The following is a 16,515-nucleotide window of genomic DNA, read 5'->3' as shown; positions in this document are numbered from 1 at the left end:
GTTTGCAAGAATGAGGTGCAGGTGGGCTAGGGAAGCAAAATTTCACAGCAGACAATAGAAAGAGTTTGAATGGCTTGAATATATTACTTTAAGTAGAAATTCTTTTCAAGGCATTTTCCATTTTGAGAACTGAAGGAATGGAGATGTCAAATAATTTTCTGGTGCCTAATATATTGGTAGACCCCGAGCCATAAAAAAACACCTCATTCCTATGATTTTTTTAAAAAGAAAACCAGAACAAGAAGCAGCTAGATGGAAAGATGAGAAAATAGCGAGACTGAGTGATATTTTTAAAAACAATGTTTTAAACAAATTAGTTTCTTAAGTTTTTTCCCAAAATGATAATGGCTATTAAATAGCCCCACAATAGCTTTACATTTTAAATGGGGGGTGGGGTGTAAAGGTTTAATTTTAATCCTACTCTTTTTGTACATCTCCCCGCCCCCACCCAAAAAACAAAACAACCCAGAAGCTTTTTAATGCCAAGGACGTGGACACTGGATTGAGAGGGCTGTTTTGCGCAAAGGCCTCCTCATTTTAGCAAACCGGTTTATGCCCGCCAATTTAACGACGCATCTGAAACCGATGAAGCCTAGAGGCAGAGTTTCTGGGGATTGGAAAAACCCGCATCAGAACCAAAGTCCGGTCCCTTATAACGGCAGTTAGGTTGCCACTACTGAAATTAGTTCTGGCATAAGTCTCCACGCCTTTCTGTGCGAGCGACCGAGCAAGCAAGCGAAAGCTCGACAGCTACCTCCCCTAAGCATTTCTTCCCAATTTGCTTTCAAACTTAAAGGCCCTTCTAATGAAAAGCAAAGCCAGCCCGTTGCGGAGAGCCGCGAGCACTTCTCCTCACGAAACCCAGGGAAAAGCTTTCCACCCATTCAGCTGCAGCATTTTTTCAGAGCGTTTGAAAGAAAGGGTTTTCTCCGGCAATTAGTGCTCGCCAGGCTTTTAAGGCGAAGACAAGCCGGGGCAGCCTTAGCGGAGCTCATTATCTGAAGAGGGGGATAAGTGTCTTTGGAGCGGCCCGGCGAGGAAGGGGTCTCAAGTGGGAACAAAGAACCTCCCAAAGTTCCTCCGCAGTGATGGCCGCAAGTCCGCTGCAACTCTCGGGGCCACAGCACGCGGGGGAGGAGTGGGGTGGGTGGGTAGGGAGACGAGACTCGCACAGGGAGAGGCGGCGGCAGCCTTTCTTTATGGGAAGACCTCGATAGCTTGGCCAGCCACTCAAGGACCGGTAGCTCCGTCAGTAAAGAGGCCCTGGCGGCAGAAAGGAGGGCCCCTTTCCTTGCAAGCGATCTTGGTATCGGCGGGAAGCAGAAAGCGCGCATTTCTGGAAGTGATCGGTTTTGGCGGGAAGGCCCCGTCACCGCTGGAAATCGCAAATCAGGGTGTTAAGGAAGAACTGCGGTGGGGCCCGAAAGCGGCCAGACTGAAGACGAGAAAGTCTTTCCCCTGGCGAAAGATTATTTGGAAAGCCCGCAGCTAAAGGGTAACCCGTCCCAAGACGCGCTCTTCCGGCAGTGGCGCGGCGGCTTGCTGCTTTCCATCGACCGCACGTGCATAGCAAACTGTTTGCTGCCCTAGCATCTTGAAATCGCTCATTGGCGACACATTTAGTCCCATAATTTGTATTACTCACGTAGCCGCTCTGAGTGAGAGTAACTAAAGATGCGAGACTTCGGTTCTTATTAGTTTATATGTGAATGCATTTACTTGTTAGTCCAACTACAGAAATGAGTATTATAGTAAATGAGTAGTTTGCAGAAATCTTAGGCTCATTATTTAATATACTATGGTTTGACAAGATTATTTTAAAGCTTTACGACAGAAAACAAATTCTATTGGATCTTAAGTTCTTAAGCCTCGTTTGCACAATGCACAGGTCCCTTAGTCTTTCTCTTAAAATCTGCTTCATAGATTTCCTGGGGCGAAATTCCAGGATCAAAGGGGTTACTCGCCCTTTGAAACGCACTTTCTTTATAGGCATCTCTCTCCCCAACAACCGTGTAGGCTGGCAATAAGTAAGAAATTGAATACTTGCTGCTGGAGTCCCCTGAATTGCTGCCATCAACCTGTATTTTTTGGCAAGAGCTTTTGGCAGCTTGTGCTGTTTTCACTCCATCCTCTACTCCCTAACCTTCACTGTAAACATTACGACTTCCTTGCCTAAAAGGATATCTTATTCCAGAATGGTAGAGATTAGTACAGGCATTTGTACACAATGGCCAGGACTCTTAATAGCAAAGGTGAAGTGCTTATGTTATTATCTCAAAAATAGGGAAAACACAAGATAAAAAGGGTCAGTGATTGTTGGAATAGTGGAGGAAACGTTTGTTCACCTACGCAGTCCATTTTTTTAAAGAACGTACGTTTAGGATGCCTGTCCTGGGATTTATCTGCCCACGACAGCATTCCATACTTTGAATCCTTTTCTTTTTCAGTGTTAACTTTTCAGTGCAGTAGATCCCAACTAACATTTAGGGTCTTTTTACTGGGTTGTTTTATAGCATTATCCAATAAAGATGTAAACTCTTGACATTTGTACAAATGAGAAATGGTGAATATTTGAATTCAGCCCTGCTTCTATTATTCTGATTCAAACAGTAAATACAGTATTAGAAATGTTGCCATTTTTATTGGCTTATATCTTCCATGGCTTGTGTAAACATGCTATCCTGTAGTAAGTGCTGAAGATAGTAAACAATGATTGCGCATGTAAGTGCTTAAGTCTCTCTACTCAAAGTAACGTTAGTCCAGAAATGAGCATATATTCAATCACCTATGTATTTCACCCCTTTTCATCTCATAACAAAATTCACTGTTAATTATGTTTCAGAGCAAGGATCTGCATTAAAGTAATTCAGTGGAACTGTATATAGGTCTTCTCTGCTTTTCTTTAACAACTGCAAGCAGTTCTAGCAACTTTGTTGTTAAGCAAAATGGTCATTAAAAGAAAGCGAGAGACAGACAGACAGAGACAGAGAGAGGATGAGATGCTGTGAAGATTGCTGATTGCTGTCTGATTCAGGTAAAATATAAAGTTCTCTTGTGTAGCCAGCATTATTCTCAACTCTGTCATGCATTGCCAGGAACAGAAATTTTATTTTAAGTGTGTGCATTAGTCAGAAAATGATTTTCTTTTTACTACTGACAAATTTGCAAATACTTATGAAGTAGTTGCTAAACAAAGAGTGGCTGTAATTGTTTTGAAAGATTAAAAATTATTCCTATAGATGAATACTATTCCAATATTACAAATGTGTCAGCAATTTTTATAACACAGAATGACAATTTAATTCTAGTTCCATTCTAAATACATTTAAACTCTTAGACAAGCAAGGGGAATGAATGGAATCTAGAGATCTAGAATGGATTTTGTCTGAATAAAGATTTCTTCTCAGCCCATTTTCTATATACAGATTTAAAAAAAATCAGTAAAATTCATTGTATCATCCCATAAAATTATAAGAATTGAACCAAGGCCATTAAGTCCCAGGAGTTGAATTCAATTTGAAATAACTCTATCCCTTTAGGCCTAGAAAAATATGAAGCCTTTTTGAAAATAAGGAATTCCTTACCATTTCTGTTGGGACTTGGGTTAAAACTCTTCATTTTTAAATTAAATCTGTGCTAAGGGCTAGAAGGCAAAGTGCATATTCATCATTCAATTTCTCAATAGCTAATTTAGATAGTTATCTAAAATATATCCAAGAATACTGCACTTGGAAGTGACACCACAGTGCTCTCTTAATCCTGTATGTTTGACAGCTCATTTAAAGATACAAGGAAAAACTATTGAAAGGGAACATAAATAAAGCCAAATATGCAATTTCTTCTAAATTTTAACAGTTTTAAACTGCAAGTTATTTTCAATGCTTTCTTGAAAAAAATGTAGGATTCAACTCTGTTACTGGATTTACAATATCTCTGTCTAAATGTCCCAAATAGATTTATCTTGTGCTCCTCTCTCCAGTTCTGCCAAGAAACTTTGTTGAAAGATGGTATGTGTAAGTAATAGTGTGCCTTGACACTTTGGATAACATTTACTGGACAAATCGGAATTTCAGATATCTGCAGAAACAAACATTCTTCAGTATTGGCCATGTAGCTATAGTTATTGGAATAGTAATTCAGCAATATATGGACAACCACATATTAGTCACCTTTGTATTTGTATATACATGCAGTATAAATGTCATTAAGCAAGATAAGATTTAGATAAACTTAAGGGTCACACACACTGCTCTTGACAGGAGTAGAGACAAAAAAGTACATAAAATTATTGTGTATAAAATTCACCAATTCATATTTTTTCATGTAAACTGATAAAATACAATCTTGATTGAGCTACAGCTAAGAATTCCTATTCTTTTTAATGCTACAATATGAAATAAACAACATGATGCTATAAAAGCTGAAATGTTTACTTGGGAAATTCAATAACCGTATCTTAAAGGAAGAATTTAAAAGAAATACCGATGGAGTCTTTAACTCTTGTGCTGAAGCTTTGCAAGACAAGGTCCAAGTTACATTATTTGTTTGTATGTTTCCAATGCTATTTTTCTTAGCAATGCATTTTCTGGTGTTCACACTAATGGATACCCTGATGTGAGGAGCATTGGCAATATAATGTAGTAAAGTCTCTACTCTCAGTAAAGACAGACCTGTACTCCTGCTTCATCAGATCAGAACATTTGCTCCTATTCTGAAGTACAATTGTAAATCAACACAGCCATAATATCAAATCTTACTGTTAAAAATGTACACATCTTAAAAAGAAAGCTGATCCACCCCCCAAAATATCCAGGTGATCTATATGATTATAAAAACAAGAGTGGAAAGTGGCAGAAGCCTAATTCCAGTTGTATCTTCCGGATGAGGGTGGCAATGGGTAAGGTCTTCCATAACCCTGCAAAAATAAATAATACAGTATTATTTTATTATAATCCCAGCTTTTACCACAAAAGTGACACCGCATCCAAATATTTATTATTGTGTAATACAACAAGCAAAGACAAGGAAATACAGATGGTTCTCACTTAATGCCAACTATTGGCACTACAATGGCCATTGCTAAATGACATGGTCATAAAGTGCTATATCATATGATGGCACTGCTTTGTGATGGTAATTCCAGCACTCCCGATTGCTGTCATTAAATGAATCACTTCAGGTCAATAAGTCGGAATGTCCTGCAGTCACACGGTTGTCATTTGCACCCCCCTGCAAACTTTCCCACTGATTTTGTTGAAAGCTCACAAAAGAAAATTACAAATGGCAACCATGTGACTACTGCAGGACATTGTGATATAATTGTGAGACATGACCCAAGTGTCTGGATTGTGGACACATGACCACAGGCATGCTGCAAAGGCTGGAAGTCCAGAACTGGTTGTAAGTACCATTCATTTACCTTCATTTCAAGTTTGAACAGTTGTTGAATGAGTTGTCATTAAGTAAGGACCACCTGTATGATAAATATGTTGTTTATACAAGAGGTTTTTGATTTAAAACCAAAATTGGGAGTTTGATTTAAGTTGTGGTTGTAAACTGAAGGAATCGTGTGATTGAACCTGATTTTTTTAAACTATTGTTATGGTTGCTAAGTGAACCATGTCTTAAGTCTGAATTACATGACTATGTGAATTCATTTTCTTGAATGGGTTTTCTTTTTGCTGGAAGCTGGATTGTTTTTTTATAGGTTTTATGTTGTAATTTTTAATGTTGTAAGCTGCCTAGAATCACCTATGTGTGAATTGGGTAGCCATATAAATTAGTTTAATTAATGAAATATATATATTCCAGATTCCCACAAGGAAACTCAACTGGAAACTAGCAAAAAAGTTGCAAACTGCAGTCATTTGACCATGGATGCTGCAACCAGTCATACATATATACAAGCCAGTTGCACAGTGCCTGAAATGTAGTCATGTGAACGTTGGGGAGAGTACGGTTACCATTCCTGGAAGTATTTTACAGGCCATAAAGTACCCTTTCCAAGGCTGTCACAAGTTACTTTTATATTCACTGATCTTTGCTTGTCTAGTCTCATTAAATCAATCAATTCCACATTTGGAGCTTCTTTTTTCATTTAGTTAAAAATCTTTGGACTCTCCTAGAATAAATTTTATCAATTGTTATATAGTAGAAGACAAGGTCGAAATATCAGTAGTTATGATTAGATTAATTAGCAATTAGTATATTAAATAAGGAGATTATAAATGATGAAGTAAATGTATATATGTATAATAAGGTAAGTTGGATGTATTGTGTTGTATTCTCATAATTAAAATTTAAAATAATTTTTAAAAAAATCTGTTGCAAATACAAACAAAAGCAGGATAAAGAATTTATCTTATAGTGCATGTTAAATGTAACATAGTATTTAGTTACCTGCCAGATGTTTTTGACCTTTTGCATTATTTGGAGTTTAGAATAAAAGTTTGATTCAAAATAAGCTTATAAGAATGCAAGGCTGCACTGGACCAATCCCATGTATTCTAGTATCCTGTTCTAAATGCCTATATGAATATCTTGAAAAGTCCAAACATTCTTACTAGGTTTCTTCCAGCAATAGCAATTATTAAAAAGTTTACCGTATCTGGTTCTGGAGATAATGTTTAACATCATGATAAATAGCCAATAATAATCTTATCACCCTTGGTAAATTTGCCTAATCCAAATTTTAACCTGATCAACATCTACTGGTAGTAAATTCCACAGATTAATTAAATGCAATGTGAAGAAATATTTCTTTTACTCTAATTCTCCCAACATATTACTAAGCCTCATTGTTATATGCAGCCTCCGTTAGAAGTTTTTTTCCCCTCACTGCTTCCAAAAGTTGCCATTAAATCATAAGTTTAGCTGTGTCAGAAGAAATTATTAAATATTTGGACAGTTATAATATTTAATTCTTATGAAAATAGGCTCATAGTAGCAAATATTTCTATAAATGCTCTGAAGAAATTTGTTTTGTAATTTCACACCATGATCATTAAATAATGTTAATATCTCTGAATAGAAGGTCTGGGGACTAAATCTAATTTGCAGTGAGCTTGCTGATACAGCAACTGCTATCCCAACAGCAAGTAAATAGATTGTATATCTATTAGTAACACAAATGATACAACCTCCTTTTTTGTTTAGAATTATGTTTGGTAACCACCTGACCTTGGCAGTTAATTTAAAACAGAGAGCATCCAGAATATTTTAAAATGTTCCCAGAATCTGAATTTAGATTCAGATAGCTTTAATTACAATCAGTACTATTTTGATTATATTTTTCAATTTTGCATTTTCCATATCAAGTAGGAAGCAACTCCTAACGATAGCCAGTGACACAACATCAGCTATTCTAGATACTGGAAGAAGCTAGCATGCTGTAGTTTCTTCTCTACAACTCTGAGATATATTTGTGTTCACAGGCTTTCATTATGAGCACCTTATGTGACAGAGACAGGGGCTTTTGAACCATATCCCAGCGATTTTTGCTTGAGTATTTGGACAGCTCCCCCTGTAACTGGTAAGAAATCGCTATCAAATGCATGGATAGCTTGTCAACAGTTTGCTACAATTTCAAAAGGTACTCTATTGATTATGAGATGTTCAAGGCAGAAATTGCTGATATGTTTGTACTTCCATGTAGTCATCCTGGTAATACATACATGCAAAGCAGGGGTATCACTGGATTACTAAATTTTGATACTAGGAATGAAGTATCAATGGAAAAAGTGAGCAGAGGAAAAAAATCAAGACTACATTTTTCTTTCAGACTGCAATTTTAATTATGAGATAATGATTACAAAATGGACTATCTACAACTGGTAGGGGAAAGAATTTATCATTCTAAATTTAGCTACATGGATCCATATTAGGAAAACCTTATTCAAGAAATAAATGTTTAAGGACCAAATTCAGCAGGAAAGTAAAAGTTGAAGGTATTTTATGCTACTATTAATTTCTGGTTGCCTGCTGTTATAAATACTATTAAATTCAGTTTGAAGTGAATGGTTTTCAGCTTTGGTAACAAAAATGTTAAACAAATTCATGTATTAATGCTGCTGCTGCTGCTTCTACCAACCCAGTCCAATTATACCCTCTTCATTGAAGGTTATGGATCACAACCTACCACTCTGGTCTGGTGCAGGTTGATAGATGTTTTTCAACTTCTCAATCTACCATAGAGTAATACAGAGTGACGAGCCCAAAGTTGCCTATCTGGCTTCCTTGCCTAAGGAAGGACTAGACCTGGATTCTCCTCATTCTTAGCCACCACACCACACTTAGCATTATTGAGATTTATACAGTGCTTTCCTCCAGGACATTATGGTGGAGTACCTGGCACTCCTACGTTTTCCCCCCTCATAATATCCTATGAAATAGACTGGGCTATACTGATAGTGATCCCAAAGCCATCCAAACTGCCTGAAGATGGATTTTAATTTAGCTCTCCCTGATTCTAGGCTAATATCCTACTTGCTGCAATATCCACCGGACTACATTTTAGGCCTATAGGAATTTATTTTTTTGGTATTCACAAGGTGCTTGGAATTTTTAATTTTATAAGTAACAAGCCATTTAGTATTATCGAGACAGACATTTTATAAAACAAAAGTGGCTGAGAATTTTTTTTCTGTTTGATGTAGGTGGCCCCATATTAATGTACAGGTAGTCCTTGACGCACAATCACAATGGAGCCTAAAATTTCTGTTGCTACAAAACAAAAGAATTGAGTTTTGCCCCATTTTATCTTTCTTGTCATAGTTGCTATGTGAATCACTGCAGTTGTTAAGTTAGTAACACAGTTGTTAATAAATGAATTTGGCTTCCCTGTCGACTTTGCTTGGTTGCAAAAGGTGATCACAAGATCCCAGGACGCTGCAACTGTCATAAATATGAATCAGCTGCCAACCGTCCCAATGGTCATACGTGTAAAAATGATGATGTTACTTTTTTCAGTGCTGTTGTATCTTTGAACAGTTACTAATGAACTGTTGTAAGCTGAGGACTACCTGCATTTATACAAAAAATCAGTTGACGAGAATATTAGTAGTGTGTAGATAGATTATGGAACTATAGATCAAAACTATGCAACCAGGTCCTTAGTAAGCAAATAGATAAAACAAGGACTTTGATATTAAAAAGTATTAATACCAGTAGGACTCCAAGCTTCAAAAGACAATTGCTGATTAACCAGAAACTCTATTACAACTCTTCTTTGTACTTCTCTTTGATAAGGAATATGATTATCCAGTTACATATCACACACACATTGCCACAAGTCAGATAACATTCTTGTTGAAAACCAAACCTTTCTTAATTATTTCAACCCAAGTATCAGTGAAAAATTAGAAATTGTAGAATATGTATAGAACCCTGTGCAGCATTTAGTTGTTTTTAACTCTGTGTGGTATTAAGAGGTCAGGCATTTAGTTGTTGTTGTTTTTTAAGTCAGTGGTGTTAAGAGGTCCTTCCATAATATTTCAAAATATCTTACAATGCTACACTCTGAAGTACTTGGCCTACTGAGATATAAGTTGCTCCCCAACTTTTTAGCATTTGAGATCTTTTTATTTTGCAATGCATTTAAATGCTAATGACTAGGCTGTCCTAATTAATTTTGGAATTGTAAATTTGCTTCACTTTTTTGTAACTTCAGCTTTGCTTTAATTTTGATGTATTCTCATTGTCATGATTTTTAACAGAGTGAAATGGTGCATCATAGGGTAACAATTTTTGAATCAAGGTATCACAACTGGGCTAACTTGCATAATGTGACATATATCTGGGACCCATGACTTCTGAGGAAGCTGTGGCTGCTTCAGTGCTACTGGCTGCTGCTGTGGTCATGTGATCTTCATTTTCAACATTCAGTGACAGTTTCCCAGACAGTCATGCAATCCCTTGCTCCTTCCCTCACTCAGCTGCTGACACTTATCTACCTGCTGGAAAGGGAAAGAATGCTTTCTTCCAGAGTCCCACAGGGAAACTCAATTGGAAAGCCAGCAGGAAGTCAGAAGTTGCTCCTGCCCCCATTGCTGTTTTGTCCTCTGTTAGTCATTCTGTTTCTCTGTTTAGGTAAGGAAATATCTCTGAAATGAGGAATCAACAGGACTTATTTTGTCTAGTAGATAAATAAAAGGCATAATAGATTTAACAAACACTGTAAGTGATTGAACAGATGAACAAGCTGAACACTAACAGATCCTATAATTGCTTCACCCCCATGCATGACAGCAATGTTAGGAAACAGGAAGCCATGTCTAGAAAAATGGGGCTAAATTTATACCAGTGCTCACTAACAGAACTGGTATACCACCATGAGTGATCAAATTCTGTTAATAGTACTTTAACAGAAAAGACAAAAAAGGAGGCATCTTATGCAGAGTCTTTGGTATGAAGTGATTACTCCTCAAAATCAGACTGCCAGTTAGTTGTAAACTGGTTCTATCACCCAAGTTATTTTTCTAGTAGTTGATATTATATTTTGGAATGGTAGATGTGTTCAAGTAGATTCTTAATTCATCAATTAAAAGATAATTATGAAATGATAAAGAAGAAATAGTCACAGTAACCGTATCTCAGTAACTAACATGACTGTACCAATAATTAAGTTTCTCTTATTAAATCACTAATTCATTGGATTTTTGAAGCATCTTGTAAAATACTAAATGTTTAACATACCTAATATGGCCTTTTATTATATACAGGAAAGTAACACCATATCCTATCATAATGAAGAATTGGGATGCTCCTTTTTAAAGTATTTCTTAACCTATCCCTTTATGGGCCACACAGAAATCACACTTTTTAAAAAATTACCTGTCTTCCACGTTCCCTCCGATCACTGGGCCTTTGTGGGAAATTCATGAGTCCCCCTGGGCCTCCTGGAGCTTGATATTGATTTTGCTGATATGGTGATCCCTGGGAATGGGGCATGCGGTTCCAGGCAAGAAGTGGAGTGGCTCCAGAATTCCTAAAAGGGGCAAAAATAGAGGTGGAGATGATATATGCTATGCAGTGTAGTTATTTTTATTTATTTGAAAACAATAGTTTTGCAAATAGTTAAAAGTTTATTGCATTTTTCATTTCTGAATAGCTTATAGATAACATACAAACATTTTGGAGCCTTTTTAGTTCATTAGAATAAGGTCACTCCTTCCTTATTAATAGAACATGAAGTGAATACAGAAAAAATGAAATGTTTTATACTACTGTATGTTTTTCACTTTCACACATCCAGTTCTTAAAGACAATAGGAACCATCCATTACTGACTTGTTAACGTGTCTATGCAGTGATCTGAAGAATCGATTTAGGATATATCACATTATCAGAAAACAACATATATCAAGAATAAGCAAGGAGTGGTAAAGCTTTATTTCCTGAGGTTTGTGGATGTGTGTTTTTCTAATAAGTCATATTTGTGCTTATACACCTGTTGATCTGGACACCTCAATCATTTCTTGTTAGCAATTTAGTATAGTATTCTCGGCGATAATAGACATTGTACTTGTGTTCCCATATAAACTGTACAGCAAACGTTGGTTTGTCTATGCCAATTAGTGCTTATGTTGCTAGGTCACTGGTCAATTGAAGCTGGCATCAATAGAACTTAAAAAGGTTTCTTTCTGATCAGACCTCCTGACATATTGAGTAAAATAATAGAGGTGCGTGGAGATAACAGCTAATACTCCTATCCTGAATTCAAACTTCTCTGCAGTAAGAATTCATTTACAACCTGCAATTAATTAGAAAGAATGTATTCTTAATTGTGGTCTGAATGTCCAGAGAAACAGATTAACGCCAAGAGTAACCTGAGGTAGGAGTTAATCAGTGTGACCAAAAGCTCATTAAAAAAAACCAAGCAAAATACTGGATCATTAAATACTGGATGATTAATAAAATTGGCTAGGTAGGCAATTTCTTACAACTGCAGAATGCATTGTAGATACTAATGCACACAGCACTTGGAGAATAGACAGACCACATTTGAGAATACACTCAAACAATTGCTATTTGGGTCATAATTTAATTACCTGCATGTGGTGTAAGAAAGAGTTAATATTTTTTTAAAGTTCCTTGTGGACCTCTATAAAACCAGATGACTAAGAATTCAAATAACTCTTTTGTTTGGTAAATCAAAGATAGCTTTACAACAGATTGAATCCAATGACATCACCCCATTAGTGAATGATGAACAAAATCAATAGAACAAATTCCAAATTCTGTCTCCTGTTTATACACAAACCATGCTGGAAGTAGGTTTGAAATGTGGGAGGAAACATAATGTTAGCTTGTAGTCTGTGTTTCCATTAAAGAACAGCGAAGTATTCTAAACTGTTCTATGTGTTTTTGCTTCTTTCACCAAGGAAAAGCCAGTTAAAGTACAATCCTTGTGTTCCAATTCCAATAACTCAACAGTGCATGCCCATTAACAAGAAGGGACTTTATTCTCCTGGATCAATGATTAGTGATATTTTCCATGGTGAGCAAGCAGGGATTATTATTCTATGAAGTGGTGAGTGCTCCGGGGCAAAGCTGTAGAAATGGGTCAGATTCAGTCCAGAAAAGATGCTTCAGAATGAAATGGCAGCCAAATACAGGACCTCATTAAAGAAGTTACATCTGTCTCCAGGATTGCTTAACTGCAGGGGAAACCTCCCTAGAAATAGGTATTGCAGGGGTTGAAGTGAAATAGTTGTGCTCCCATTGTGTTTCAAGGCAGTTCCTTCTAAGTGAATAAAAAAAACCCCAAACAGCCCCACTTAGTAGTGAGCTTGGAAACATGAATTGTTTCCAGATCTATGATGACTTTTTTTCTAAAATATGTTTTATATACTAAATTGGTGCTGAATCCAACTGAAAATCCATCAACTTACAATTTTGTTACCTATAGCAACCAAAAGCAACAATGAATATAGTTGTATTTGACCTCAGTATTTAATACTCATAGATCTATAATTAAGCCATAAAAATGTCACCCCATTCTGAAATAATACTTCAGAGAAACTAAAATTTTGGAAATGTATCTATGAATTACATTATAGTACAAGTAATCTTGAGTTAAGACCATAATGGAGCCTGCACATCACAGATGTAACTTGTAACTGTCATAAAATAGGTTGATCATGTGACTGATCCACTTTTAAGACCTTTTTTTTGTGGTGGTGGTGGTGGTGAAGTGAATCCCTGAATCTTTAAGTGAATCAGTGGTTGTTAAGTGAACCATTAAGTGAACCAACAGTTCTCTATGAGCACAATTTTGTCAAACACTGGAAGTAAAAGCCAGTTTTGGGCAAAACTGTCATAAAATGCAATCATGTGACCCCGGGACATTGCAAAGGGCCATAAATGTGACCTAAAGAATGGTTATGTGACTGCATGCCCTCCCTGACCTTCAGAACATAGAATCCAGGGCCGAAGTATTCTCCCGCCAGGTAGTTTTGTCAGAACTTTGGAGACTCGGTAATTGGTCATAAGTCAAGGACTACCTATATAATAATTGCTTCTAGTTTGAGTTGAATTACATGACAGGCATAGAGAATCTGTATTTCAATTTTACAGGCTTATCTACATCAGAATAGGTTCTTAGTACGAGGGCTATCCACAAAATAGACTACGTTTTTGTCTGTAGCAAGAAGGGGCGGAGCTAGCACGGCCATCTTTGGTCTGTGCGTCCACCGCTCAGTCTGCATCTAGTCGTGCTAGTGGGAGGTTCGTATCGTTGCCCGTTATTTCATAGCAAACGTTTGAAATGTGTGCTGCAATTGAAAATCCCGCGAGTTGTGAGGTGCGATCAGTGATAAGGTTTTTGTTGGCAAAAAACCATAAACCGATTGAAATTTTAATTGAAAAATTGAAAAACTAAAAAGCAATTCAGAACAAGCGTAGAGGAAAGTTAAGCTCAAAAATTTTGTTTTTGCATGACAATGCCCGACCACACACAGCAAATCGCAGTCGAGAATGCTTTCAAGTGGGAGATTTTTCCTCATCCGCCCTACAGCCCCGATCTTGCACCAAGTGACTACCACTTGTTTCCGAGGATGAAAACCTGGCTTGGAACAAAATTTTTGAGCTTAACTTTCCTCTACGCTTGTTCTGAATTGCTTTTTAGTTTTTCAATTTTTCAATTAAAATTTCAATCGGTTTATGGTTTTTTGCCAACAAAAACCTTATCACTAATCGCACCTCACAACTCGCGGGATTTTCAATTGCAGCACACATTTCAAACGTTTCCTGTGAAATAACGGGCAACGATACGAACCTCAAACTAGCACGACTAGATGCAGACTGAGCGGCGGAAGCACAGACCGAAGATGGCCGTGCTAGCTCCGCCCCTTCTTGCTACAGACGAAAACGTAATCTATTTTGTGGATAACCCTCATAATTTGGATTGAATTTATTATAGCTTATAATTTGTGTTGACCATGGTTCTTGATATTCAATTTTAGCTTAAAGATTAATAGTGATTCTTAGACCTTGAAAATAATACAATATACTCTATGATTTACAATCAGCTAAAGATATACTAGAAAGCTATAACATCCATAATATTTCTAAGCCTCTTGTCAATTAATATGCATTTTTTGCCTCTTTTTATGCTTGCTGATGTTTTCTTTAAAGCGTCTAATTAAAAGTATTGCAGCTGATTATATAAGAAGTCCAATAATAGAAATAATTCAATAAAATACCACTACTTCATGAAATGTTATGTATTATATTTCTATCCTACAATTCTTTCCTCATGATTCCCATACAAGTACTGACTAAATGGAGATTACTGATGTGAACCATTTCATTTTGGGTAATCATAGACCATTCACTTGGCAATTGCTGCATCTTGGATTGTTTACCAAGTGTTTTTTTCCCAAAAGAAGACTATGGATATGACCCATCAATATAATGCAGTCCCCATCTAGAGAATATACAAGAAATATCATACTTTGGAATATTCCATCCCCATTGTTCTGGAATTTTCATGTTCAAAATGGCATCCATAATAAAATGGAAACAAAATGTAATAATACTTTTAAACTTTTATATTACATTTTTGTTTTTATCATTGAGGCATGTGTCTTCTGTGTTTAACTACTACTTTCTTAAATACATTACCCCCACTACTACTTGAAACAGTACAATATATTCTTTTTCCTCTTTAAAAATATATATCTTTAAAAAGTTCTTGGTAGGTAGATAGGAGGGAAACTGCTGAAATAAAGATTCTGAAAATTATAAAGTAATATATGAGTTTAATATATAATTTAAAATTAATTATCCTGAGAAATACAAAGATCTCCCTGTCATTAATACATGCAATATGGTTAACATACAAACAAATAAACATGCTCCCCAAACAAAACAATACTACTGTCTATCTTTGTATAAAAATAAAATGTTAATCATGTCATTTCCTCTATTTTTTTATCTGCTTTCCCTGATTTCACTCAAATCAAGACATATTTTTTCTTTGTTAAATATAAAAAAGCTGAAAAAAGAAGATTAATCTTGTCACAAAGAAACTCAGAATGAAAACATCAGAGCACTAGTATTTCTTGGATTCAGTTTACTGATGAAGAAGACATTCCAGTTCAGAAATATTACATTTGCTTATCATACAAAAAATAAATCTGGGATTCACTGAATATAATAAAAATAGCAATGAATTAATGGGAAGGAAAGCAATATATCTTGTTATGACTTTTTTCTTTTATCATGGCACAATGCATGAAAATATATTCAAATGTTTTTAAATGTACAATATTATTTTATTATTTTAAATATTTTTAAATGTACAATATTATTTTATACTATAGATGTAAATTATTGACAAATATTCTTCTGCAAACTCCAGGCTATCTGGTTTTAAGGGCACACATTCAGCTTCTCACTGAAGGGCACATATACAAGACATCCCTTATTATCAAACCATGTCACATTCTCTCTGTTCCATGGTACTTATTGGACTGCAGATTCCTTAATCCTCCCCAGAGTCCCTCCTGTATTTAATTCAGTTCAGTCTTAAGTAGTTAAAGAAACTGTTTTCAGTAGCAACTAATAACTACTGACCTATAGTGACACAGCCCTACAATAGACTTGTCAGGCCTGAAAAAGCTGTACCAAAGAAGCTGATTAGGACTTCAAGAGGTCTGTAGCAAGAATCAATGGCTGGTCTGTGCTAATACTCTGGTTCCAACACAGAGATGATAAAAGTGGACCACCATTAGTTATGCCTCATTAAGTTCCACAACTCTACTAAGAAGAAATTTGTTTAGCCTGTCCAGAACCTAATGCAGGTCTGAGCTGCCTTTGCTGAAATTCAGTGCTATAAAAGCTTCAGCAAAATAGGGGCCAAATCTGAAGAAGGTTACATCCCATTAAAGTTAAATTTCTGATATAGTCATGGAAAAGGTTTTCCTTTAGAAATTTTTCCCTACAACAACAAAAACTAGACAGAAACCATGACTATTAAGACAAAAAAAGGAAAGATGAAAATATAACTTACCCA

General features: G+C 36.1%; 1 protein-coding gene across 1 annotated transcript in view; it reads right to left on the bottom strand.

Moving 5' to 3' along the window:
- Window positions 1-4,159: 4,159 nt before the first annotated feature.
- The window catches only part of XRN2 (5'-3' exoribonuclease 2), a 75,458-nt gene continuing 63,102 nt past the window's right edge, over window positions 4,160-16,515 (bottom strand). The window contains exons 29-30 of the mRNA XM_026672532.2: window positions 10,831-10,984; window positions 4,160-4,915 (exon numbers count right to left, since the gene is read on the bottom strand). Coding sequence (XP_026528317.1) covers window positions 4,859-4,915; window positions 10,831-10,984 — 211 coding nt within the window. The 3' untranslated portion in view covers window positions 4,160-4,858. The remainder of the gene's footprint in view (window positions 4,916-10,830; window positions 10,985-16,515) is intronic.

The sequence above is a fragment of the Notechis scutatus genome, chromosome 3 (genome assembly GCF_049901735.1).
Source record: "Notechis scutatus isolate UNSWTSFEM ecotype Mainland chromosome 3, rNotScu1.2, whole genome shotgun sequence".
In the NCBI taxonomy this organism is placed as follows: domain Eukaryota; kingdom Metazoa; phylum Chordata; class Lepidosauria; order Squamata; family Elapidae; genus Notechis; species Notechis scutatus.
Note: the sequence above shows the minus strand (reverse complement) of the source record. Positions and strands in the feature narration are given on the sequence as shown.